The sequence below is a fragment of the Meriones unguiculatus genome, chromosome 5, assembly GCF_030254825.1.
Source record: "Meriones unguiculatus strain TT.TT164.6M chromosome 5, Bangor_MerUng_6.1, whole genome shotgun sequence".
In the NCBI taxonomy this organism is placed as follows: domain Eukaryota; kingdom Metazoa; phylum Chordata; class Mammalia; order Rodentia; family Muridae; genus Meriones; species Meriones unguiculatus.
This window is the reverse complement of record NC_083353.1, coordinates 112,917,058-112,941,875: the sequence shown is the minus strand read 5'-3', so window position 1 is coordinate 112,941,875 and position 24,818 is coordinate 112,917,058. Positions and strand designations below refer to the sequence as shown.

At 47.0% G+C, this 24,818-nt stretch overlaps 1 protein-coding gene across 1 annotated transcript; it reads right to left on the bottom strand.

Annotated features, from left to right (window-relative positions):
• Positions 1 to 7,092: 7,092 nt before the first annotated feature.
• On the bottom strand, positions 7,093 to 10,380 carry Dppa3 (developmental pluripotency associated 3). The gene is made up of 4 exons (XM_060383413.1): positions 10,293 to 10,380; positions 7,889 to 8,145; positions 7,397 to 7,432; positions 7,093 to 7,188 (listed from the first exon to the last, which is right to left on the bottom strand). Exons 1-4 carry the CDS (start codon positions 10,378 to 10,380, stop codon positions 7,093 to 7,095), a joined length of 477 nt encoding a protein of 158 aa, XP_060239396.1.
• Positions 10,381 to 24,818: the final 14,438 nt, after the last annotated feature.

Below are 24,818 nucleotides of genomic sequence, written 5' to 3'. Positions count from 1 at the left end.
ACACCAAACAGTCTACCGAGACAGTCCAGGCCAGTTTTAAATGCCCAGAAGATACTTACCCCCTGTGTTATAGTTTAAGGATCACCCACTGCTTCATAGCACCTTGGACCTGTTGATCTACTCTCAACTCTTTTGTTTGTTTGTTTTGAAGACAGCCCGGGCTCGCTTTGTAGACCAGGCTGGCCTCAAACTCACAGAAATCCACCTGCCTCTGCCTCCCAGAGTGCTGGGATTACAAGCATGAGCCACCATGCCTGGCTACTCCCAACTCTTGTTACCTGAAGAATCTCTTCGATTCAATGTCTGAGAATTCCATCGGAAAAGTTAGAGAAAAATGAAGAAACCCGGGCGCAGCAGCACATGCCTGCTATCCCAGCACTCAGGGAAATAAAGAAAGGCGGATCTCTGTGAGTTCGAAGCCAGCCTGGTCTACAAAGCAAATCCAGGACAGCCAAAGCTATACAGAGAAACCCTGCCTTGAAGAGAAAGAGGAAGTAGGTGCACAGAAATGGTTTTACAAAATTGTTGAGAACTAGATTTGTCACTGTTATGGGGTCCTTGTAGATCCAACATAATTCAAACACTCAGTGCAAGTAATAAAAATTGATTACAATCGAGCCACTACTGTTGAGCTGAACTGCAAATGTGAGCTAGAACAGCACAGACTATTTAAGCTTGCAAACCACAAACATCCGTGCCAAGATAGTGTTACATTTTCCCATCAATGGGAGTAGGAGTTGGTTCCTGGGAACACGAACTTAGTTTGACCCTGCGGGCAAGATGGAGACCTTGTCCCTGACATGGCTAGACCCTGTCTTTTTACAATAGAAGCTGTTCAGCTATTGGGAAGTCCCCAGCTCCCCTAGAGTCTGGAACCTTGCACTTAGCTTCCCCCTGTGGTTAAATGGAGTCTGAAAACAAAATGGCAGTACTTAGAACAAGTTTTTTCTGTTTGTTCCCATCAGTTACTTTTAAAAGAAGGGGGGGGGTGTCTTTGTGCTGCACTAGGTGAAAAATGTTTCTGTGCCAGTGATTCAGGAGGAATGTGGGAAATCTTACACACCTGTTCAGAAAAACATAGCTACAAAAGCGAAAGGGAGCCGAGGCTTCTAATTCCTACCAGCCTCCTTTCTCCTGGTCCCCATGGGTCCCCACCCTTTTACCTCTCCTCAGTGTCATGACTGGCCACTGTGTCTTCAGTTGGCTACTGACTAACAGTTAAAGAAAAATTAGTTTTCTGCAGGCTTGATGTCTGCCTGTACTTCACCACTATTCAGTGATTTGATCCATAGGCTCTAGAGCCAGTGGGGAATGCGATGGCCAGAGAAGTTCCATTTTGTCCTGGGCCTCCATCTTAGTATTTAATGACCATTTGCCCTAGACTGGGCAAAATGAGGTCCCAGAAAACAACCCTGAATTTGTGACCTCCACCCAGAAATGCACAGCCATAACCACCTGCTTTATGATAAGGGTTTGACTAACCATTGGTTTCGGCTTCTGTTACTTGCTTATGCTGACACCCAAGGGTTATTCTGGGTGTTGACTCTTGGCCTGTTGACATGGCAGAACAGACCAGCTTTTTGCTTGCTTGTGCAGATTCTGAAGGTCTTCCTTTGAAACCCTTCCCTGCACCCCTCCTTCAGGACATACCTGAGACTTGCCATTAAGGCTGTCACCCTCCATAACAGTTAAAAGCAGACTCAGGTTTGATTCTCCAAACCCACAGGGTGGCTCACAACCAGCTGTAACTCCAGTGTCAGGCCATCCAACATTGTCTTCTGGCTTCCATGGGCACCAAGCATACATGGAGAGCACAGACACATATGCAGGGAGAACATCCATACAGATAAACTAAAAATGATCTTAAAAAAACTTACACTGCATTTATTTATTTATTTATTTATTTATTTATTTATTTATTTCTGAGACCGGAGCTGTCGGAGATTCACATGCAACTCCTGGTACCACGGGAAAGAATAAAGACCATGAAAACAAAGGACCAGCGGGAAGACTCAAATGCAAACACGAGGACCTGAGCTTGATCCTAAGCAGCCATGTGCAAAGCCTGTAATCCCAGGGCTGGGGAGCTAGAGACAAGTGGACTGCTGGGGTTCATTGGCCAGCCAGGGTACTAATTGGTGAGCCTCAGATCCTGCCTAAAAACAAAAACAAACAAACAAAAAACTAAGGTGAATAGCACCTGAAAATAATACCCTAAGTTGGCATAAATTCACACACACTCACACACACACACACACACTGCACTCGGTAGCTCATGCCTGTAATCCCTGCAAAGGGGAGGCTGGGGAAGGAGGATCACTTTCAGCTCAATGCCAGCCTGGGCTTTACCGTGAGCCAGGGAGGCTACCAAAATGAGGGCAAAACAATAGCAAATAACAACAACCACAGGAGCATGGCAGTATATAGGAATGAAAAGTCTAGAAATGAGAAAGGCATGGGCTTACATACTTGAAATCCCAGCACGGGGGAGATTAACGCAGGGGAACCATCAAGTTCAAGGACAGCCCAGCTACACAGTGAGACTGTCTACAAGAACCATCCAGGTGTGGTGGACACTGTCCTTCATTCCCAGCACTCTGCAGCCAAAGTTATACAGAGTTATGCAGAGGATGGCTACAGGATAAAAGAAAAGGAATGTGCTCCGATGACAATAAACAGCCAAGCAAGCGCATTTGGCTCAGACCCTGCTCTGTGTGTGTGTGTGTGTGTGTGTGTGTGTGTTCCTTTCATCTGGGCATATTGACAGCGTCTCCATACAACTGTGGAGAAAGGTCAAGAGAATCCCTGAAGCCTTAGATTTCAGGATGCAGGCTGTCCTGCGTCTAGTCAAAGCCACCTGAGGAGGGCTGACCAGGACCCTCATGGCAGTGTCTGGAGCCAGGCATACTATATGTGATGACACTGGCTGGCACAGGAAGCACAGAACTCCTGCCCCTCTCTCTGTATCTACAAATAACAAAACACGATGTCAAGACCCAGCAACGTGCTGTAAGGGCCGGGCTCTACCTCTAGATGGCGACAGACCCTCGTCTCCTCTTTTCAACCCAGGAGAGGCCGACCGGGGACCTGCCTTAAAGGAGCACCCTGGGATGGTGGGGTCTTTTTGGTTTTCTGAAATTCTTTTCTCATCTATTACATCGACTGCAGTTTCCCCTCCTTCCTCTCCTCCCAGCTCCACTCCCCCGTTTTTCTTCAGAAGGAAATCGGGTTAAGATACTTTCCTTTCCAGAATTCTAGCCCTCCTCACTCTCCTACCCCTTCAGGTTTGGCCGAGTCAGCCTGCCTGCCTGCCTTTCTGAAGTCCGACTCGGGAAGACGTAATCATTTTTCTTCCTCCTTTTCGTGCAGACGCTGGCAGAGCCTTGGTATGCTGTTAACTCCCCAACTACCGCTTCGGGCTTTCCCACTTTAATGCTTTTCTCCTCGTTGTGCGGGCTGCCTGTCCCCAGGTGGCTGGCCTGTGCCGTGGTGTCTCAAGTAGCATTGCTTTTGTTTTGCTCTTTATCTTTTCCACCCCCCCCACCCCCCGAGGATTTACTCTAACTCTCCCATGTTTTTGTCCATTGTTTTTCTGTGTAACAGCCCTGGTTGTATTGGAACTCGCTCTGCAACCCTGGCTGGCCTCGAACTCCGAGATCCTCCTGCCTCTGCCTTTCAAAGGCTGGGATTAAAGGCATGTGGCACCGCCACTGCCTGGTGTCACCTTTTAACTCTAATAATAAATTATCCTTAAGCTTCTGTCTGTAACCATTCTTTATTTTAATTTAATTTATTAATAAATTAACCATTTATTAAACCAAGACTCTCAGGAGGGGCAGGGCTCTGGGGTACACTACTTTAATCACAGCACTCAGGAGGGGAGAGAGGCAGGCAAATCTTTTGAGTTTGAGGCTCACCTGGGCTACAGAATGTGTTCCAGGACAGCCAGGGCTACACAGAGAAACCCTGTCTTGGGGTGGCTCACACCCATGAGAGGACCTGGTTTCCCAGGTTTCTGCTAACTCTTCTTTCCTGCCTTTTATTTAACTAAATAGAACTTCTAGATAGAGTCAGTGTTACATAAGAGATGACATTAGACTAATTCAGAGTATGGGGAGCTTTACAAAACACCTGGCCTGTTTTCTTTATGGAACAGGTACTTCTTTAAAGACCAAATGGAAGGGGCTCCTTTGGATACTAACCCAAAAAAAAAATTAAAAAAGCAAGCAAACCTTCAAACCATGTGGGTGGCATGTCAATAGTGCCAGCATTTGGAGGTGGAGACGAGAGATCAGTTGTTCAAGACCATCCGCAGCTGTACAGTGAGTAGGCCAGCCTGGTCTATATGAGAATGTGATGAAATGGAGCATTCTGGGATCCTGCTCAGTGGTAGGGTGCTTGCCCAGCACGCACAAGACTGGGTTCCATACCCACTATGCAAAAGCAAATTGATTTCAACATCGCAAGGCTCTAGACTACAGCAGAGCTCCAGATGGCTTGGGGAAGAGGTTTAAAATAGTACCTCTAAGGCTAAGGGAGGTATTTGGTACTGAGAGCACACAGGCCAGTCTGACCAAATCCTTCCTGAAGACACTGCCAGAAAAGATTCCAGTAAGGCAGTATTTGGGGAAGCTACAGCAAAATACCAATGCCCAGTGCCCCTATTTAACTGTAGGAATGTTGTTCCTTGAAAGTAAGAGCCAAGAGAATCCAACTCCTCATAGTTGTCCTGACCTCCACAGGCATACCCGTCTGCAGACATGACACACACAGAGCTCCAGGGGCAACTTCTAGTTTTTTCCTGCCCTGACTGTGTACATGGGCTAGGTTCCGTAGATTGACACACACAAAACTGAAAGAGAACCTCAAAGTAGTCTTACAACTTTAGAAGCCAACATGGTTTGGAAAGAGCCATGTGAATTTGGGGATGAGGCGGTGGTGTCACACACCTTTGATCCCAGCACTTGGGAGGCAGAGGGGACATGGATCTGTAGGAGTTCAAAGCTAGCTAAGTCTATAGAGTGGGTTTCAGGTCAACCAGAGTGAGTAGCAAAAACAGAACACTTCGGTTCAGTTGGGTGGTAACCGTGAATGCCTTTACACTAATGAGGAAGAGTTAAAGTGACTTGCCTCAGTTGACTTCCAGGTGAGATATAATTTGCAACTAGTTATTAGAGAGAGAGAGAGAGAGAGAGAGAGAGAGAGAGAGAGAGCGTGCCTCACTACATAGCCCTGGCTATCCTGAAATCCACTATACAGACCAGACTGTATAGGCCAGAGAGCCACTGCCTCTGCTTCCTTGCCAAGGGCTGGGATTAAGGGTGTCCACCACAACGTACTGGCATATTTGTAGGGGGGCGGGCACACACAGACGTCAGGACGCTCATGCGGAAGTGAATTTGCAGGATTCAGTTTCCTCCAACCTAATGTCCTAGCAGCAATCCTTTACCTACAGAGCTCTCACCACACCTGCTAAACTGCAGACTTACAAGTTAAATACTCATTCCGGGGGAGAGTTTCAGAGGTCGGTGTGTACCCTCCTCCCATACTTTAGCCTTGTGCATCTCTTCTGCCTGGATGCTCTTCTGCAAGCTTTGCAGTGCCCAGAGCTCAGGCACTATGAGTTACTCAGGCAAATTAACACCTACTATGGTATGGGGGAAGGCGATCACAGCATAAAGCTGTTTGGTTGGAAGCCTAGGCTACTACCTGAGGCTTGTATCCTATCTCAGATGGTACCCTCAACCAAAAAGAAGGCTGAGTTAATCATTATTATCCTGAGTTTAATCAGGACACCTAGCTGGTTTTAGCTGCAGACTCGCCTGACCCCAAGGAAAACCTTCTGCCAGCCTAGCAAGTTCCTGGGGGCCTTCTTCCTCCAAACACGTGACACTTCCTTCAGGAAGTTAAATCACATGAATATTGTGCTCTGGTTGCCCTCCTAGAGACAAGATCACAGTACAATGCCACACACTTGCAAGCAATTGAGGCATGTTCTCATCAACGGCTCTTTGATTACATAGTGTGACAGGCATTTTGCAGATCTTGCAGACACATGACCGCGGTGCAAAAAACTTGAGAGATAGAAGCAGGACCAAGAGATGGAGACCTTGTCTCCATAGTAAGCAGGATTGCTGGCACAGACCTCTAATCCCCAAGTCCCTAGAAACAGAGGCAAGATTTGTATTGAATTTGAGCCCCTGCCTTCCCTGTCCAGAGTAAGTTCCAGGCAGGGATGCTGAGTAAGATTTGTCAAAAAACAAACTAACAAAACCCTATTAGGTTGCCAGTATGCCTGGAACCCTGAGCTTGATCCCCAGATCGATCCACCCACCCCCCCCAAAGGAAACAAGAGCCCAGCAAGATGGCCCAGTGGTTAAAGGGGCCTGCCACCAAGTCTGGTGGCCTGACAACACCAGAGTTTGATCCCAGGGCCGGAAAAATTGCAAGTCATTCTGACCTGCCCTCGCACTGATGTGTGCACGCTTACACATATAAATGTTAAACTCCAATCTCTTTTTTTTAAGCGATTTTATTTATAAGTAGTGTTCTGCCTGACCTCCAGAAGAGGGCACCAGTGGTCATTATAGATGGTTGTGAGTTGCTGCGAATTGAACTCAGGACCTCTGGAAGAGCAGCCAGTGCTCTTAACCTCTGAGCCATCTCTCCAGCCCCAGTGGTTCATTTTAATCTGCTTTGTGCATTCATTTATTACTACAGAGTAAGAGAACAAGACTGCCTTTATTATACATTTCTGCAAACTAGAAAATCCAAAGATCGATTACAATTACCTTCTAAACCAAACTACTGAAAATTCTACTTGCATTCTTGCTTAACCCCAGACTTGAGGCTTCTAAAGCACACAAAATACTGTTGACTCATTCTTGCTTCTTTGTGTCTTGTGTCAAGTTAAACTGAAGAAGTCATTCACATACTTTCAAACTTCACACATTCTATATAACTTAAAGGTTAACAGGTTTGGAAAAGATTCTCCAGCCCTGGGAAAAATTGAATCTTACAAGAAAAAACAAGCTTTCACATCTGCTGCACGGCATTACCAGCAGTGAGAACAGCATGCAAGTTAAATTGCCTCTAATTTTTTCCTATTTTGGCGTTCTCAGAAGGATCCCAGCCTTGATACAGGCAGAAAGTGCAGAGACATCTGAATGGCTCCTTCTTTTCTTCAGACTGAAATAAAGAAATAAATAAATCAGTTATTGTAACAGGATACTGTAACCCAAAGAAACATAAATTCCCACCTCTTCTTTATATACTGGGTTCAGTAACCAGAATCCCTAGAGGTTGAGATCAGATACCCCCCCCCACACCTTGTCTAAACCAAACAATAAACAGACACCCAACCCAAACCCATGCATGAGCAATAAAAAGGATTTACCCCATTTCCATTAAAGCTCCTCAGTTTCGCCTCAATCTTCATGGGAAAAACAAGAACAGAGTTATTCAAAACGACCAAGACAAAGTGAAAACACCTCCTATGTGAGAAGTTGTTACTGTCAGCACCCTGAGAGCAAGAGGCAGGAAGACCACCCCAGTTTAAGGCCAGCCTGGTCTACCAATACCAGCCCTGGAAGAGAATGAGGGGCAGGACTGTGGATTGAACTGGAGGCCAGTTTGTGGTACAGGGAGACTCTCAACAAACAAAAACAAACAAACAAACAAAATCACTGCTTATATGCATATGGCTCTGGCTGGCCTTGGACTATGGAGCAGAGGACAGCCTTGGAACTTGACTCTCTGGCCTCTCTGAACCTATACCTAGTAAGTGCTGGAAATTGCAAGCAGGAATAGCCTTGTCTTAGACGTCATTCCTGAGAGGCAGGAACTGCTCTTAGACCATCAAGCAGCACTGTCCACAAATGCAACTCACCCGAAAGAACCGTTTCATCCTTGCTATAGGATCTCTCTGCACAGACAATAATGTGCGGACACTTCTCTTGGGAAAGGCACTTTGAACCTCCCTTAAAATCTTCTCACTTCTGTTCTCCACGGGCATGTTGATCATCTGGCGGCGGCGCTGACGTTGGCGCTGGCGCTGACGCTGGCGGCGCTGGCCTGACTGCTTGGCACTGGGGTTGAGGCTCAGCTTCTTCATGATCTTTACTAACATTTCTGGCTGTGGGAATTCTGAAACAGAAGGTGAGGTGTATCATTTTCTAAGGCAATACCTAACAGAGAGATATCCCCCTCTTCTCAAGAGAGGGGCCTACCAGAAGTAAATCACCTGCACAGGTCATGGCCATGATAAACCCCAGGCAGATACCCTAGTGTCTGAGTAGAGATCCACTGAGCTGCTTGACCCTGTGCTAGGCTGAAGACAACATTGCTCCAGAAGCCTAACTGCCTGGAACTCTAGCTCCAGGTGTTCCAAGACCTGCAGACATGAGCAAGAAGACAGACACACACAGATTCTGCAGCCATAAACTGGTTGTGCTGCTGGGAAGGTGGCTCAGCTGGAGGGCTTGCCCAGGTATGGTTCTGGGTTCAGCATCAGCTCTGCAAACTCTCCAAAAACCAGGTCTTGATTTTTCCACCTACCTCTAATTGACTGTGGCCCAAAGGGTTCATAGCTTCATACTGGACCTTCACAGTAAACAGGGCATTTTGGGAAACCTACCTTGCTCTTTCCCACCTGAGTCATCACACCCAGTGGATTCCTATCTCAGGATGAAAACTTACCACAGCTGTCCTGAATGAAAAGGCATTAACTGACAGCAAGGCTGAGCTAGGTTCCAGGAGCTCAAGTCTGTAGTTCCGGCATTTGGGACACAGACAGGATTATTGACAGAATTTGGGTCTAACTGGGCCTAGACTGAGTTTTAGTTAGGCCAGTGGGGGCAACAGCCTTCAGATTAAAACAAAAGCCACAAAATATAAAAGGCCAAGGAATTATCACAGGGAGCTGAGGAGGCCACATTTAACTGCCAGGTATCAGGGCAGATTCAGGACAAACATCTCCTCTCAGGTGGGATTCTCCAAGACAGGAGGGAGCTAGGAGGGTGGAGGAGAGGGCCCTTCCTGAGTCACCCCACAGCACTGAGGGCCAGGAGGTGACAAAAAAACCTGGAGCCTCAGGCCATAGGCTTCATCTGCAGCAGCCAGACCTGCCTCCCACTGAGGACACAGCTCCCCCTGTCCTGGGCTCCTATTTCCCCCTGAAAAGCCATTCACCTGGAATGTAAATTTAGCTGGAAACTGCTGCCAGGAAGTGGGTGAAAAGAAGAAGAAGAAAAAAAAAATCCAGATTTAAATGAGGTTTAAGATTCCTGTGTAAGCTGGGCACGGTGGCTCATGCCTGTGATCCCAGCACTCAGGAGGCAAGAGGCAGGCAGGTCTCTTTGAATTCGAGGCCAGCCTGGTCTACAAAGCAAGTCCAGGATAGCCAAGGCTACACAGAAAAACCCTGTCTTGAAAAAAACCAACCAACCAGCCCTGGTTTAAAATAAACAGCCAGCTGATGACAGCCCAAGCCTTTGATCCCAGCACTTGGGAGGCAGAGGCAGAGGCAGGTGGATCTCTATGAGTTCCAGGCGAGCCTGGTCTACAGAGCAAGTTCCAGGGCAGCCAGAGCTATACAGAGAAACCTTGACAGATAAACAGCCTGGCAGCAGCATGGTGTCTGCACACCTTTAATCCTAGCCCTCTGAAGGCAGAGGAAGGAGGATCTCGAGATTGAGGCCAGGCTGGGCTACAAAATCGAGTTCCAGGGCATACAGGTCGAAACAGTGAAACCCTTTTTCAAACAAGATTTCTGTACTAAAACATAACACAAACAATAACAAACGGATTAAAAACAAAACAAAACAAAACCCTAGCCACCCCAGAGGCCTCAAAAAACAAATATATAAATATTAAAAAAAAAAAAAAAAAAAAAAAGGAAAAAGCCTTTGCGGAGCCCAATTGCTGATAGCTAAACGTTGTCCCACCAAGCTGTAATTGCACCCTGGTGCCTCAACCTTTCTCAGTATGTCCCCTAACTGGTCCTAGGCCTCAAGCTTCTGCGCCCGGGGACGCCTCAGCCTCACCCCCTTCCGGTATCCACCTCACTCCGTATCTGCACCCACGTCCGCGTCTCTTGCGGGTCGCACTGACTACCTACTTGCCCTGTAAAGATGACCTGAAACTCCTGGTCCTCCACCTAGCAAGCGCTGGGCCAGGCTCACGGCACCAGGCGCGTGCCAGCCACCAAGGTGAGAAAGCAAGGCAGCGCCCACTGACTCCTGGGAACCACTGACTCCTGGGAACCGCAGGCAAAGGGCCGAGGGCCGCCCTACCTGAATCGTCAGAGGAGTCTTCAGCAGCGCTCGTCTGAGGAATTTCTGGGTCCGCAGCTGGGCCGAGCGTCTCTGATGGCTCCTCCATGGCGATGGGCACAGGCCTCAAACACCGTCTCCAAACGAAACCGCTTAGCCTCGGGAGAGCTAGCAGCGGAGAAGTGAGCAGAAGACAGAGGTCTGGTTTCCTTTTAAACGCAGTGTAAGCCCCTCCTCCAGGCTACTTTAATGCTAATGAAGTAGTGATTAAAGGACCCACCTGAGTTTCTTTCTGGCCTGCTTCCAGCGCTCTTCTTTAATCTCAGCCCTCAGGAGGCAGAGGCAGGGGGATCTCTGTGTGTGCAAGGCCAGCCTGGTCTTTAAAGACAGTCCCAAGGACAGTCAGGGCGGTTACACTGGAGAAACCCAGTGGAGGGTGGGGGTAAGGTGGGAGGTAAATGGAGTCCTAGCCGGGTGTGGTGACACCCAGGCCTTTAATCCCAGCACTGGGAAGGCAGAGGCAGGCGGATGCTGGCTGTGAGTTCGAGGCCAGCCTGGTCTACAAAAAAAGCCGTTAGGACAGTCAAGGTTACACAGAGAGAACCTGTTTTGAAAAACCAAAGAAAGGAAGAAAAGAAAAAAGCGAGTCCTTCGTACTGTAGCCTAACTGTTCAAAACACTAGGGTGTGTGGCCTCCACCTTTAATCCTGGTTCTAGGGAGGTGGATCTCTGGGCTCTAAGCCCCAGTTTTCCAGTGTAATTTCCAGAAGACGTTGTCTGTCGTTGAGGGGATCTGGGTACCTTCTTTGATATGCAAATTTGAAGCGCTAGCTCAGACTACTGGATCTTGTTAAGATGCAAATTCTCAGACACCAGCTAGTCTACAGAGACAGTCCAGGCCAGTTTTAAATGTCCAAAAGATACTTACCCCTGTGCTATAGTTGAAGGCTCACTCGCTGCTTCATAGCACCTTGGATCTGTCGATCTACTCCCGTCAACTCTCATTAACCTGAGGAATCTCCTCACTTCAGTGTCTGAGAATTCTGTTGGGAACGCTAGAGAAAAGTCAATAGAGCTGTTCGCAGTGGCACACGTCTGTAATCCCAGCACTCTGGGAGACAGAGGCAGGTGGATCTCTGAGAGTTCCACACTGAAGCCAGCCTGGCCTACAAAGCAAGTCCAGGATAGCCAAGGCTACACAGAGAAACCCTGTCAAACAAAACAAAACAAAACAAAACAAATCCCTAGAAGGCTCAGGTGGACTTCTGAGGCACAATGGTTTGGAGGTTGGCCAGCATGCAGAAGGCCTTAGTTTCAGGTCCCAACCCAGCCAAAGTAAACAAACAAACACACCTGAGGTTTCATAGCCTGTCCAATACATGTTACCTTTATTGTTTTTTTAAATATCTTTACAATTGCAGTCAATTTGTGGGAGCCACACTCTGTTATCAAGGGAGGCCCAGAAATGGAACTCAGTTTCTGCAACAACTGCCTTCACCTGCTGACTCCTCTCCTCAGCCTCATGCTTTCTTTCTTGTATGGATTATACCTAGAACAGATAAAGATGAAACAGGTATTTGCTAGGCAAATTAACATGTAAATGCAGTTTCCTTCCAATCTACCCGGGTTGCAGAGCAGGAATAACCTCTTCATATCTTTCTTTCTTCTTTTTCTTTTCTTTTCTTTTTTCTTCTTTTTTGGGACAGGGTTTCTCTGTGTAGCCTTGGCTGTCCTGGACTTGCTTTGTAGACAAGGCTAGCCTCGACCTCACAGCGATCCACCTGCCTCTGCCTCTGGGATTAAAGGTATGTGTCACTGCGCCTAGCTAGGATATAACATCTTGTGACAAGGGAGCACATACATTTGAAAATATTTTAATTTATGTATATATGTGTATGCGTGTATAAGTGTGACAATGCATGTACGGAGCCAGGAAGGGATTTGGGATCTTGAGCTAGAGTAACAGGCTGTTACTGGGAATAGGACCTCTGCTCTCTGTGCTTTTAGCACTAAGCCAACTGCTCAAGCCCATTGTTATTATTATGCAGATTTGGGTTTTGATAAAAAACCGTTCCGCTGCAGGCTAAAGCATTCAGGTGAAGAGAAAGGAAGGTACTGGAGAGTGTGGGAGTGGGCTCCTTAAAACAGCCGTCTATTGTTGCTGGTGATTTAGGAAGGCACAATCCACAGTGATGGAGAAAAGAGGAGGGTGTGACTGTGGGAAGCACAGGAGGAGACACCTCACATCTCTACAAAGCAGGACCCAGAGCACTGGGAATTCCACCACTCTAGTTTCCTGAGACCGGGTCTCCTGTAATCCAAGACAGCCTGGACCTGAGAATTACCTTGACAGTACAAGCAAGGAACCACCAAGGTAGACTTAACTATTTTGTTCTCACTATGTGTAGTCCTGGCTGGCCTGAAACTCAGCGATCGGCCTGCTTCTGCCTCCCCAGTGTTGGATGTAAAACGTACAGCGTGCCTGGGCAAATTATTCTTATCTTAGGTGTTTATCTATTTTACGTGCATGAGTGCTCTGTCTGCATGTGTGCCTGAATTGAAGGAGAGGGCAACAGCTCCCATTACCGATGGCTGTGAGCCACCTGTGGTTGCTGGGGATTGAACTCAGCACCTCCAGAAGAGCAGCCAGTGTTCTTAACCACTGGCCCCTACGGATTTTTTCCTTTGGTAAATGAGAGCATAAGTTAGTTTTTGAACAGGGTGACTGGCTGATGAAGATAAAAACATGGAAACCTGGTTAGACAGCATCTGTCGCTCTCTCTCAGAGGACCTGGTTAGATTCCCAGCATGGCGGCTTCCAACCACGGAGGCCAGTTCCAGAGGCTCCAGTGCCCTTATCTGACCACTCAGGCATCCGGCGCAAGGTCAGGAGTTCTCTACGAAGACCAGGCCAGCCTGAATCTCAGACAGCTGCCTGCCTCTCCCTGCTGAGTCCCAGAGATAAAGGCAAGCTCTGCCACACCTAGCCCAAGGGTCAAAGAAATCTTAAGCTGGGGTTTGGGAGAGGCAGAAACGCATTATTTGGATTAGAGTTTTACACTTGAGATAGGATGAAGGTTAAACTCACAGGTCACAAGCTTTGCCTTAAGCACAATTCCTTGTTGCTGTTAATATTCTCAATGGAAACTTGCCAGTTTTTTGTTTGTTCTTTTAAAGAATATTGCCAGGCTGGGGAGATGGCTCAGTGGTTAAGAGCACTTGCTCTTCGGAGGACCTGCATTCAATGCCCAGCACCCACTGGATAATTCCAGTTCCAGAGGAGCCAACACCCTCACATATACACACATGCAGGCAAAACACCAATGCACATGAAACGGAAAATAAAATACATATATATATATTTTCTGGATGTAGACCATTTTCTTTTTTTTTTAAGATTTATTTATTTATTATGTATACAGAGTTCTGCCTGCATGTACACCTGCTTGACAGAAAAGGACACCAGATCTCATTATGGATGGTTGTGAGCCACCATGTGGTTTAGCTGGGAATTGAACTCAGGACCATTCGGAAGAACAGTCAGTGCTCTTAACCTCTGAGCAATCTCTCCAGCCCGACGTAGCCCATTTTCAAAGTGGGTTTGTTAAAGTCAAAACCCTTAACTGAGGAAAGACTTAACTACATTTCATGGTTCAGAACCTCCTTCTCCTTTCACTTGGATTAATGTGAGCCAGTTTTTTGTTTGTTTATTTCCTTCCCGGAGCTAAATAACACTACTCCTTAGAAATAGCAACAGTTCTTAGTTGCTATTTCAGGAAAAGTGGGCTGTTAATCCTCAGCTGATATGCAGTCCCCCAGTTCTCTCCATTCCACAGTTCTCCTGTTTTCCTTCCCTGTGCCTTGACCCAAGCACCCTCATATAGCCAACCTACACGCTAAAATGCCTAGTGCACATCAGGATGGAGAACATCTCTGAAAAAAATTCAACCCAACAAGGGCAGGCCAGTTCAAACTTAGCCTGCCACCACCTTTGAACGCTGGCCTACAGGTTGCTATGTTTTGTATTGTTTCTGAGGCAGGTTCTTGCTATATAATTCAGGTTAGACTTGAACTCTTCATCTTCCTGCAGAGCTGGGATTCTCCAAGTGCACCAGACCCTGCCCTTCCTTTTCATTACCATCCCGCTGTACTACTTCTCCAGGTTAAATCTCTCACCCACCAATGACGTGACAGCTTACAGTTTCCATAGTGATCCTGGGACCTGGGCAAACACGGTCATGCAGAAAGAGGGAGATAGAATTCTTGCAGGCATGAAGGCTGCTTCCTGGAAATGTCACTTTCTACCCACCTCTTTCTCGCCTGCTGCAGGGACCGGTCTGAAATGTGAGAGATGACAGCCCGCTCCCCATTCCTGCTCTTCATTGGCCACTGAATAAAAGTTCTCTCCTTTGACTACAGAGACCTGTGGTGTTGTCATTGGCTCTGTTCTTCGGAACTAATGTGCCAAGATCTGAGCAGGTTGTGGTGGCATGTGCCTTTAGTCCCAGGACTCTGGGAGGCAGAGGCAGGTATATCTCTGTGAGTTTGAGGCCAGCCTGGTCTTTTTCCTTCTTAAGATAGCTTGGCTATGCAGCCCTGGCCAGCCTGTAACTCATCATGTAGACCAGGTTGGCCCTGAATTGCCTACCTTTACCTCCCTGAGTGTTGGGATTAAAGTACTCTTACCTTAAATCAAGTCATGATGTTCAGAAAAGTAGAAATATTTCTCTCTCTCTCTCTCTCTCTCTCTCTCTCTCTCTCTCTTTTCTTTTGGTTTTTCTAGACGGGGTTTTTCTGTGTAACCCCGGCTGTCCTGGAGCTTACTCTATAGACCAGGCTGGCCTCAAACTCACAGAAATCTGCCTGCCTCTGCCTCCGGAGTGCTGGGATTAAAGGGGTTTGCCATCACCCAGCTTTCTTTTACTCCCTCCTCCCACCCTTTCTTTTAAATTAATAAATCCGTTCACTGGTTTTCTTTGGTGTTTGACTTGGGTCCCATATCACCTGAACTGGCCTCAAATTCAAGCTTAAGCAGTTTCCTCCCCCAGCTTCCTAATTGTGGGACTGTAATCAAGTGCCACCATTCACTTCCCCACTCCCATCCCTCCTCTGTGCGTGTGTGAATGCTGTGTAAATGTGTGCGTGCTGACATGTGTATGCCACAGCTCAAACACGGAGGTCAGGGGACAACCCTGAGAGGTCAGCGCCCCTTCTACCATAGGGTTTAGGAACTGAGCTCAGGTCCTCGGCTTTAGCAAAGAAAGTTGACCCTCTTTTACTCACTGAGCCATCTCTACAACCCCCAACCCCCAGGAGAAGAGAACTTGCAGGTAGCCCTGGCTGTAAGTGCTAAGATGGCTGGCACCTGCCAACCAGAACTGGCTTCTGAGCCTCAAGGGACCCCCAAAAAGCAGAACCCTAAGAGTAAAGGCCACAAGCAACCCCTTGTTCATCTTTTGCCAACCCTCTTAAATTAATCTCTTTCTGAATGGCCTATCTGGGACTTCAAGGCTTACAGAGAGGTCATCTTGGAAGTAGAAATGACCCCTCCAGGCCTTATGGCTGCAGAGGCAGGGAGGGAAGGACCAATTTTTGTTTTCCTTTACTGTCCAGTCATCAAGGACACCCACCCATCTTGTTCATGTCTTTCTGTAGCACTAGGGAGCTAAGCAGGGCTGTCTTTTAGATAAGAGAGGCCTTTTTTTTTCCTTTTCTTTTGTTTATTTTGAGATAAGTTTCTTTATGTACCCCTGGTTGTCCTGGTAGAGAAGGCTGGTTTCAAACTCAGAGATCCTCCTGCCTCTGCCTCCAGAGTACCATCAGCCTTTAATGATGGCGTACGCCTGTGATCCCAGCACTCAGAGGCAGAGGCAGGCAGATCTCTGTGAGTTCAAGGCCAGCCTGGTCTACAAAGTGAGTGAGTCCAGGACAGCCAAGGCTACACAGAGAAACTCTATCTCGAAAAACAACAACAACAAAAAGGTGTGTGTCATCGCTGCCTGGCTGGCCTTTTTTTTTTTTTTTTTTTTCTCCTAAAAGCAGCATCTGGCAACTGTAGGACAATCTAGGCTCAGCTGAGGTTAAAGTTCAGTACCACTAGGCCTGGCTAGCAATGTAGACATTTAAAAAATATATCTTTTATTGTTAGTCTTGAGAGAAATAGAGAAGTATAAGTCTGTTATCCTGAGGAGAATTGACACCATCTACTTAAAATTTAAATTGCCAGCCAAGAACACGCACAAGGGTACTGATTGAGGTCTGTACAACTGGGAGTGGGTGTGCAACTCCCATCCCTGAGGCTAGCTCAACCCTTCCCCACCTAAGGGCATGAGACGGTGTGCCCCCAAGGCAGCGGCAGCCAGCCCTGAGAGCCAGGAGAACGGATGCTGGGCCTCGGATGCAGGCGTGGTACTGGGTAGGGGACCGCCCTCTGAGGAAGCATCAGGTTGAGACTGAAAGGGTTAAGTTAGCAGACCGAACTCTGTGTCTTGTCTCTCAGGCTCCATCCAAGGTTAGCTTTTCCCTGGAGTACCTTGGTTCCCTCCCTTAAGTTCCGAGGGAAAAGAAAACCACAGAACGTTCTCAGCAGCTTGCAGCTAGACACAGGCGGATGGATAAAGACCCGTCGTTTGTTCCCAGGGTGGCAGTGCTCCTCTTGGCAAGCTGTCCCTCTTTGGTGGTTTGGCGGGTGCTGTCAACCAACTAGGTGAAGGTGCGTTTCATTCCTTCACCTTTTGTCCAATCACGTAATGCTAAGGCCTGGGAGCCCCTGTGTTGTGCCAAATAGCGATACCCCAAAAAGACTACCACCAGGAGGCGAGTCCGTTGCAAACCGCATGAGGATCTTTTTATTACAAATCATTACAAGCTGCAGCTCGGACTCAGAACCACCACCACTGAAGCGGTGAGAGCGGAGAGCCCCGTGCTCAGGTTAGTTGGGTGATTTAAAGATTCTGGTCCTTCCCAGCATGCCCAAGGTAGGAGCGATTCCTGCCTGGCAAGCATCTATTGGTCAAAATGCTGCATTTTGAACTGATTGGCTATAGGAAGGTCCCCAAACCGTTAATGATCTGGTGTCCCTCCCTAGGGGGATGGGCCAGTTTCCTAGCAACTGTATCTCTAGTGAATGGGGAAAGAATGCAGTAAGGTGGGTTCTTCCCCTCAGGGCATTACTGGAACTCTCCACCCACCTAGTTCAGGTCTTAAATATTAATAATACCTGCTGATTTTTAATCTTTTGGTCTCTCACCTGCTTTCGGTTTTTTTTCCCTTTGAAAACCCTGTTCCTAGGCTGGAGAGATGGCTCAGAGGTTAAGAGCACTGGCTGTTCTTTCAGAGATCCTGAGTTCAATTCCCAGCAACCACATGGTGGCTCACAAACATCTATAATGAGATCTGGTGCCCTCTTCTGGCCTGCAGGTGAACATGCACGCAGGATACTATATACATAATAAATAAATCTTAAAAAAAAATAAAAATAAAAAAGCCTGTTCCCTGGGAGCTGGCTGTCGCTCTCACAACCTGCAGTGTCAGAGAGGATTATAACCCAAGCTCGAGCTTGAATAAAGACCCTTGTGTGTTTTTCATCAGACTCGAGTTCCTGGTGGTTCGTGAGGGGGGTCTCAGGTGATCTAGGCAGAACAAGATGCGCTCAGCTGCCACTGAAGTGAGTCACTGTGGGATCCCGTGTAGCTGACACATCGTTTCCGGGTTCTCCGGGTCTTTCTGGTCTCTGTATATCACACAGTTTTCCTGGGTTAGGGTTTAACACAGTAATAAAGTGCTTAGCTGACACACCTCAGGCCTGGCTTCCATCCCTCACAATCATAAGAACGCAAAGCCCAAGCAATTTACTTTTCTCAATTCTGAGACAGGTCGGTAAAAATTTCTTCTTAAAAATAAAAATCACATGATAAATGGTGAGTATCCAGGAGGGTGGCATAACACAGTCTTCAATCCTAGCACTCTGAAGGTGGAGACAGGAAGATCTGGGGTTCAAGGTTACCCTTGGCTACATAAAATTTAAATTGCCTCTTAAGAAACTACTTCTAGGAGCTGGCGACAAGGCTCAGCAATTGCTTTGCAGAAAACGGGGGTTCGGTTTCCAGCACCCACTCACAGCTGTCTGTAGCTCCATTTCCAGAGGATCCAGTGCCCTGTTCTGGCCTCCTTGGGAACTCAATATCATGTGTACACAGACACACATATACATGACTAAAAGAAGGAAATTACTTCTAGCTAGGCGCATGCATTCAGGAGGCAGAGGCAGCTGGATCTCAGGGAGTTTGAGGCGAGTCAAGGGTGCATATGAGACCCTGTCTCAAAAAAAAAAAGTCTGTGCTAAGCACATGTCTCTGCAGCTTAAGAGCACAGTCTGCTCTTCCAGAGGATTAAGGTTTGATTCCCAGCACCCACAGGGTGGCTTACAACCTTCTGTAACTCCAGTCCAAGGGGTATAAAACCCCCTTCCAGTATCTGCACACATGTGGTACACGGACATAGGTGGAGGCAAAACAGACACCTACACACATAAAATAATAAAATAAATGCCAGCCATGGTGGCTCTTGCCTTTAACTCCAGCACTCAGGAGAAGCAGGAGGCTCTCTGTGAGTTCAAGGCCAGCCTGGTCTATATAATGAGTTTCAGGACAGCTAGGACTATATAGCGAGATATAGTAAAGTAAAATAATAAAATAAATAGTGAGGCCCTGTTCAAAAAAAAAAAGGAAAGGAGCTGCTGAGCATGGTGGTGCACACCTTTGATCCCAGCACTCAGGAGACAAGGGCAGTTGAATCTCTGAGTTCAAGTCCAGCCTTGTCTACAGAATGAGTTCCAGAATACACAGAGACTACACAGAGAAACCCTGTCTCAAAAAAAAAAATTAAAAAAAAGAAAGAGAAAGAGGGAGGGAAGGATGGGAGAAGGAAATAAAGAAGGAAGGAAGGACCACAGTTAATATTCTAGACCAGGACTCGTGTTCTGCACAGTGACATATTTCTCAAGGCTTCCTAGGTACCAAGAGAAGACGAATAATGGGAAGAGCACTGGCCGCTGTGCTGGGGGTCAAGGTAGCACAAACACATACACCTGTGATCCTAGCAGCTCAGGAAGCCTAGGCAGGAGGATGGCGGAAGTTTGAGGTCGATTTGGTCCCCACAGGGTTTTCCAGGACAGTCGAGGCTACAAACTGAGAGGCTGTTCCAAAAAAAAAACCAAAAAGAAAAACAGAAAGAAGAAAGCCTGAAAACACCGCAATACACAATCCAGATCAGTAGGGGTGGGGGGTTGGCTGGGTAAATTATTGAACAGAACAGGAAATTGCTGTTACAGGTAATTAGGTGCAGCTGAAAGAGTCTCTCAGCTGTAGAGTGCTCTCCAGGAAATGCTGAGACCTTCCTTGAGGTCCGGCCCAGAGCGGGGGAAAGAGCAAATCAAACTAAAACTGTAGCTGACAGATGGTGGCGCAAGCCTTTAATGCCAGCACTGGGGAGGCAGAGTCAGGCAGATCTTTTGAGTTCCAGGCGAGCCTTGTCGTCAGAGAGAGGTCCAGGGGAACTAGAGCCACACAGAGAGACCCAGGTCTTGAAAACTCAAACAAACAAAAACCCGTGTCTTGAATTTGTACGCTCATTTAAAAATATTTCAAAAACAAGTTCGCAGCTATCCCAGCTAGCCTCCTCCAGTTTTTTATGAGAGGAGGAAGTCCTGGCACAAAACAAACAAACAAACAAAAAACAGAAAGAAAAAAAAAACAAACAAAAAAACCAAAGCTTTACAGTTTTACTGTTGTTTTTGCTGTTGACTGGATGTCACTTGTAGACCAGGCTGGCCTTGAACTCACAGAGATACTCCTGCCTCCGGCTCCAGCGCTGGGATCAAGGACGTGTGACACCACCCTGGCCTATTTATTTTTAAAGTTAGTTCACAAGGCTGAAAAGAGAGGTTAGCGGGTAAAAGTACTTGCTACCAAGCCTGACTCCTGAGCTCAGTTGCTGGGCCCCACCTAGTGGAAGGCAAGAGGACACGAACACAGACGCTCACGTGTAGGAGCGCGTGCATGTACGCATGTACACACATGCGCACATCACACAAAAACTCAAGTTAGCTTACATAGTAACTGTGTGTGTATGAAACAGGGTTTAAGGTTATTTACAGAAGCATAGGTGTGGGGCTCTTTATGGAATGGACTACATTAGTGGCTATAGGAAGAAAATGTCTCTCTCCAGCCCCCAGCAGTCAATTAACTCTCTAATGTGCCCGGGGATGGTGGGGTCAGGTGAGCTCTGCTTAGCTACATTAGCAACCATAAATAATTTATGTTTATCTTGTGCATACAGGTGTTTTTTATGTACAGTGCCCAGGGAGGCCAGCACAGGAGTCAGATCCTCTGAAACCAAAGTAACAGACAGTTATCTTCGGAGAGACACAAAAGCAGGTTAGGCCAGCCTGCTCTACTGAGTTCTAGGACAGCCTCGGGCTGGCATGTCTCTTGGTTGGTACAGTGCTAACACCCATAAAGCCCTGGGTTCCATCCCCAGCATTCTATAAAATGGGGTCTAGTGAGGCATGCCTGTGATTCCTGCACGTAGGAGTTTAAAGGCAAGAGGGTCAGGGGTTCAAGGTCAGCCTTGTCTACACAGGGATTTCTGATTTAGCCTGGGCTATGTGAAACTCCCCCCCCCCCAAATAACAGCAACAAAAGCCCCAGCACTCAGGAGGCTGAGGCTACATTATAGTGATTATCAGAGGTGGAGGGGGACTCAGAGAGGAGAAGGTTGGTCCTTGCCTAATCTGGCTTTGAACTCCTGAACCATTTTTCCTGTCTCTCAGGTGCTGGATTGCAAGCATTTACCCCCACTCACAGCTAAAAACAAAACAAAATGACCCCCGTAATCCCAGTATTCCATAGTTGAGGCAGAAATATCATGAGTTCTAAGGCAGCCTGGACCACATAGAAAGGCCCATTTTGAGAAACAACAAACAAACAAAAATGAGTGAAACGGCGTCAGGGCATAAAGGGAGATGACACATATTCTGTCACGTGGGTCCACAGTGTCTACAGACTGCAGTTCTGATCTCCCAAGGGGTATGGCCTGACAGAGGGTCAACAAACACAGTGAGGGCCCAGGCAGGCTCTGCAGATGATAGCCCCTGAGGCTCAGTGGGAAGAAGAAACACTGTGAGGACCCAGGCAGGCTCTGTGGATGATAGCCCCTGAGGCTCAGTGGGAAGAAGGAGCTGACTCTCCCGAGGAGTCCAGGAAGTGTTTGCAGTCCTGAGACCTTTGAGCTTGCTTTGTGCACAGGCAGAGATGAAAGGAGCTGGCAGGGCAGCAGCTAGGCCAACATCACCTGAACATCACCACCGTAATGATGGCCATGGGGATGGGGGGGAGGGTCAGAAGTGTAGTGGGGTAGGGGCTGGAAGCCAGACCAGAATCTTCAAACGCTCAGAAAGGTGAAGCTTTAGCCTGTGACCAAAAAACCAGCATTTTCCTCCTTTTGCAGGGAAACAAGTTATTACAACAGAATAAAACAGTTCAAAATGCGAACATCCCAGCCAGTCATTTTCCAAGTAAAAGTGGTCAGATCTATAGGGCCTTGTATATACCAGGCAAAAAAAAAAAAAAAAAAATCTACCACGGAACCAACTGCCTGGCAGTTTAGATGAGTTAGCTTTTCAAAAGGGTGTGAGAGTCTTTCCAGTCATTTGTTTGTGGTGGGGTGGGGAAGTCAGAAATTGCCTTTGGTGGCGGTTACACTGGTATGCCTGGTACCTGGAAGGCAGAGACAAGAGCATCACCGAAGGTCGGACGCCAGCCTGGACCACACCTGAAGTTCCAGGAAAGTGCTGAGGAGGTGACTCAGGGGTCCATGCAGAAGACCCCCTTCGGTTCTCAGTGCCCAGACGGTGGCTTACAAACAATCCATCTCTCCAGTCGAAGGGCATCTATGCCCACTTTTGACCTCCTTTGGGGCATGGTACGCAGACATACAGGGAGGTAACACTTATATATATAAATTAAGAAATCTTAAAAAGTTCCAGGTCAGCCACAGCTATGTAGTGAGGACCTGTTAAAAAAACAAAAACCCCCAACCAACCAACCCACCAACAAAACAAAACCAACTAAAACAAAACAAAATGCAATTAATAGACACTTTCACACTTTTAAATGTATGCTTTGCTGGCCTGGAACTTGCTAGGTAACTGAGGATAACCTTGAACTTACGATTCACCTGCCAGTGCCTCCAAAGTGCTGGGAGTACAGGTATGGGGTACTGGTGCCTGGTCCTTCCACAGGCTGGGTCCACACCTGCCTTTCACCTTGTCAGTAATTTTGTGCTTTTCCAAGCAAAGCTCCTTTAGTCAACTGCCTGGCTGTCTAGTTGAAAAGCATGTGCTTAAACTTTTCTCCCGAGACGGCAGTGTGAGTCCCAACCTGCACGCCATACTGAGTCCCTTGACACAGTTTCTGTGGCAAATTTATTGGTTTTATTTTCAGTTGAGACGACAACCAGGGAGACGAAGCATCTGATTCCACACAGCTCGTAAGTGATGGGACGAGAGCTCACCCAAAGACTCTGCGTACTAATCAAGGAGGCTGTTACACGGTGGAATTCAGAAGAGGCGCATGGGCGTTTTCATTGGATAGATCGAGACAGCCTAGGCTGCCGGAAACTTTGCAGCTCATACAGGCTTCAAGTTTCTGGTCTTCCTGACTCAGCCTCCTGAGGCTGGGTACAGGCCTGTATCACTAGGTTCGCTTAAAAAAAAAAAAAAATATATATATATATATATATATATATATAAGAAACTTTAAATAAGAAACTTTATTGCAGTGTTGGGATTGAACTGAGGGCCTTGAGTATCTACCTCTGAGCTACACTGTCAAATAGTGTTTTTTGTGATTAGACTATGAAGTATAAAATTATAAAAATGTATTTTTAAGATTTATTTTTATTATTCTTAATTATGTGTAGGTTGTGTGCCTGCACATGGGTATGTGCGCATGAGTGTGGGTGTTTGCTGAGGCCAGAGGTTGTCAGATCCCCTAGAGCAGGAGTTACACACAGTTATAAGCCACTACCGGATATGGCTTCTAGAAACCAATATGGCTCCTCTGGTAGAGCAAGCAGCAAGTGCTCTTAACCACTGGACGGTCTCTCCAAGTAAGAGAATCATGATGAACTGCTGAACAACTATAGCTCAGTCACAGTTTTTCTGTGAGGATGAGGCAGGAGGATTATCTAAACCCAGGATTTTGAGTCCCCTGGGAAAGAGAATTAGAATCTTCCCTCCACTGAGTCAGGTCTCCATGTAGCTCAGGCTGGCCTCAAACTTGCTATATAACTGAAGTTGGTTTTATATTCTGATTTTTTATTATTTTTTTTATGTATATGAGTGTTCTATCTGCATTTACATCTGTCAGAAGAAGAATCAGTTCACATTATAGATGATTGTGAGCCACCATGTGGTTGCTGGGACTTGAACTCATAACCATTGGAAGAGCAGACAGTGCTCTTAACCACTGAGCCATCTCTCCAGCCCTATATTCTGATTTTTTTTTTAATTTATCTTGACTTCCTGAGTACTGGGATTATAGGTTTGTAATTATATCCTGCAAGAAACTGTATCAGAAAGAGAGAGAGAGAAGAAGGAAGGAAGGAAGGAAGGAAGAAAGAAAGAAAGAAAGAAAGAAAGAAAGAAAGAAAGAAAGAAAGAAAGCCAAGCATGGTGGTGCCTGCCTTTAATCTCAGCATGCAGGAGGCAGAGGCAGGTGGACCTCTGTGAGCTCCAGACCAGCTTGGTCTACAAAGCAAGTCTAGGACAGCCTGGGCTCTGTTACACAGAGAACCCTATCTCGAAAATCCAAAACAGAAAAAAAGAAAAGAGTGGGGAAGAGAGAGAGGATTACAGGGCTAGGACTGTAGCTTCCTGAGCGTGCTCTAGGCCTGGGTTCTATACCAAGCATCTCCTCAGCTAGCTGTGGGGCTCATGCCTGTAATCCTGGGCCTGGGAGTGACATGTAGGCTAGATCAGAAGTTCTAAATCGGGCCAGCAAGATGGCCCTGTGGATAAAGGTGCTTGCCACTAACCCTGATCACCTGAGTTTGTTTGTTTGGGTTTTGTTTTTTTTTTTTGGGGGGGGGTGTTTCACATGGAAGGAGGGCCCAACTCCAGCGGGGAACTGTCCTCTGAGCCCCACCCTTGTACTGTGGCATGCACGCCCCTACCCACATGCACAATAAACAAATAAATAAAAGTCGTGTTAAAAGAGAAAAGCGTTGAAGGTCAAGCTAGGATACACGAGACCCCGTTCTCAAAGTTATGTATATAATAAATTATTCTCTACTATGCCCTTAGCAGATATTTAATTGCCTTGCACATTACAGACACATTGATGTCTGTGCGTTGGATGGCTGTGTCGCCCTTTCTCACTCACCCTGTCCACTGCTGACCTACCCGCAGGTACTATTTTACGACCCTAGGAGAAGTAGAGTAAGAGGAGGGAAGGAAGAAAGAAAGAAAGAAAGAAACAAACAAAC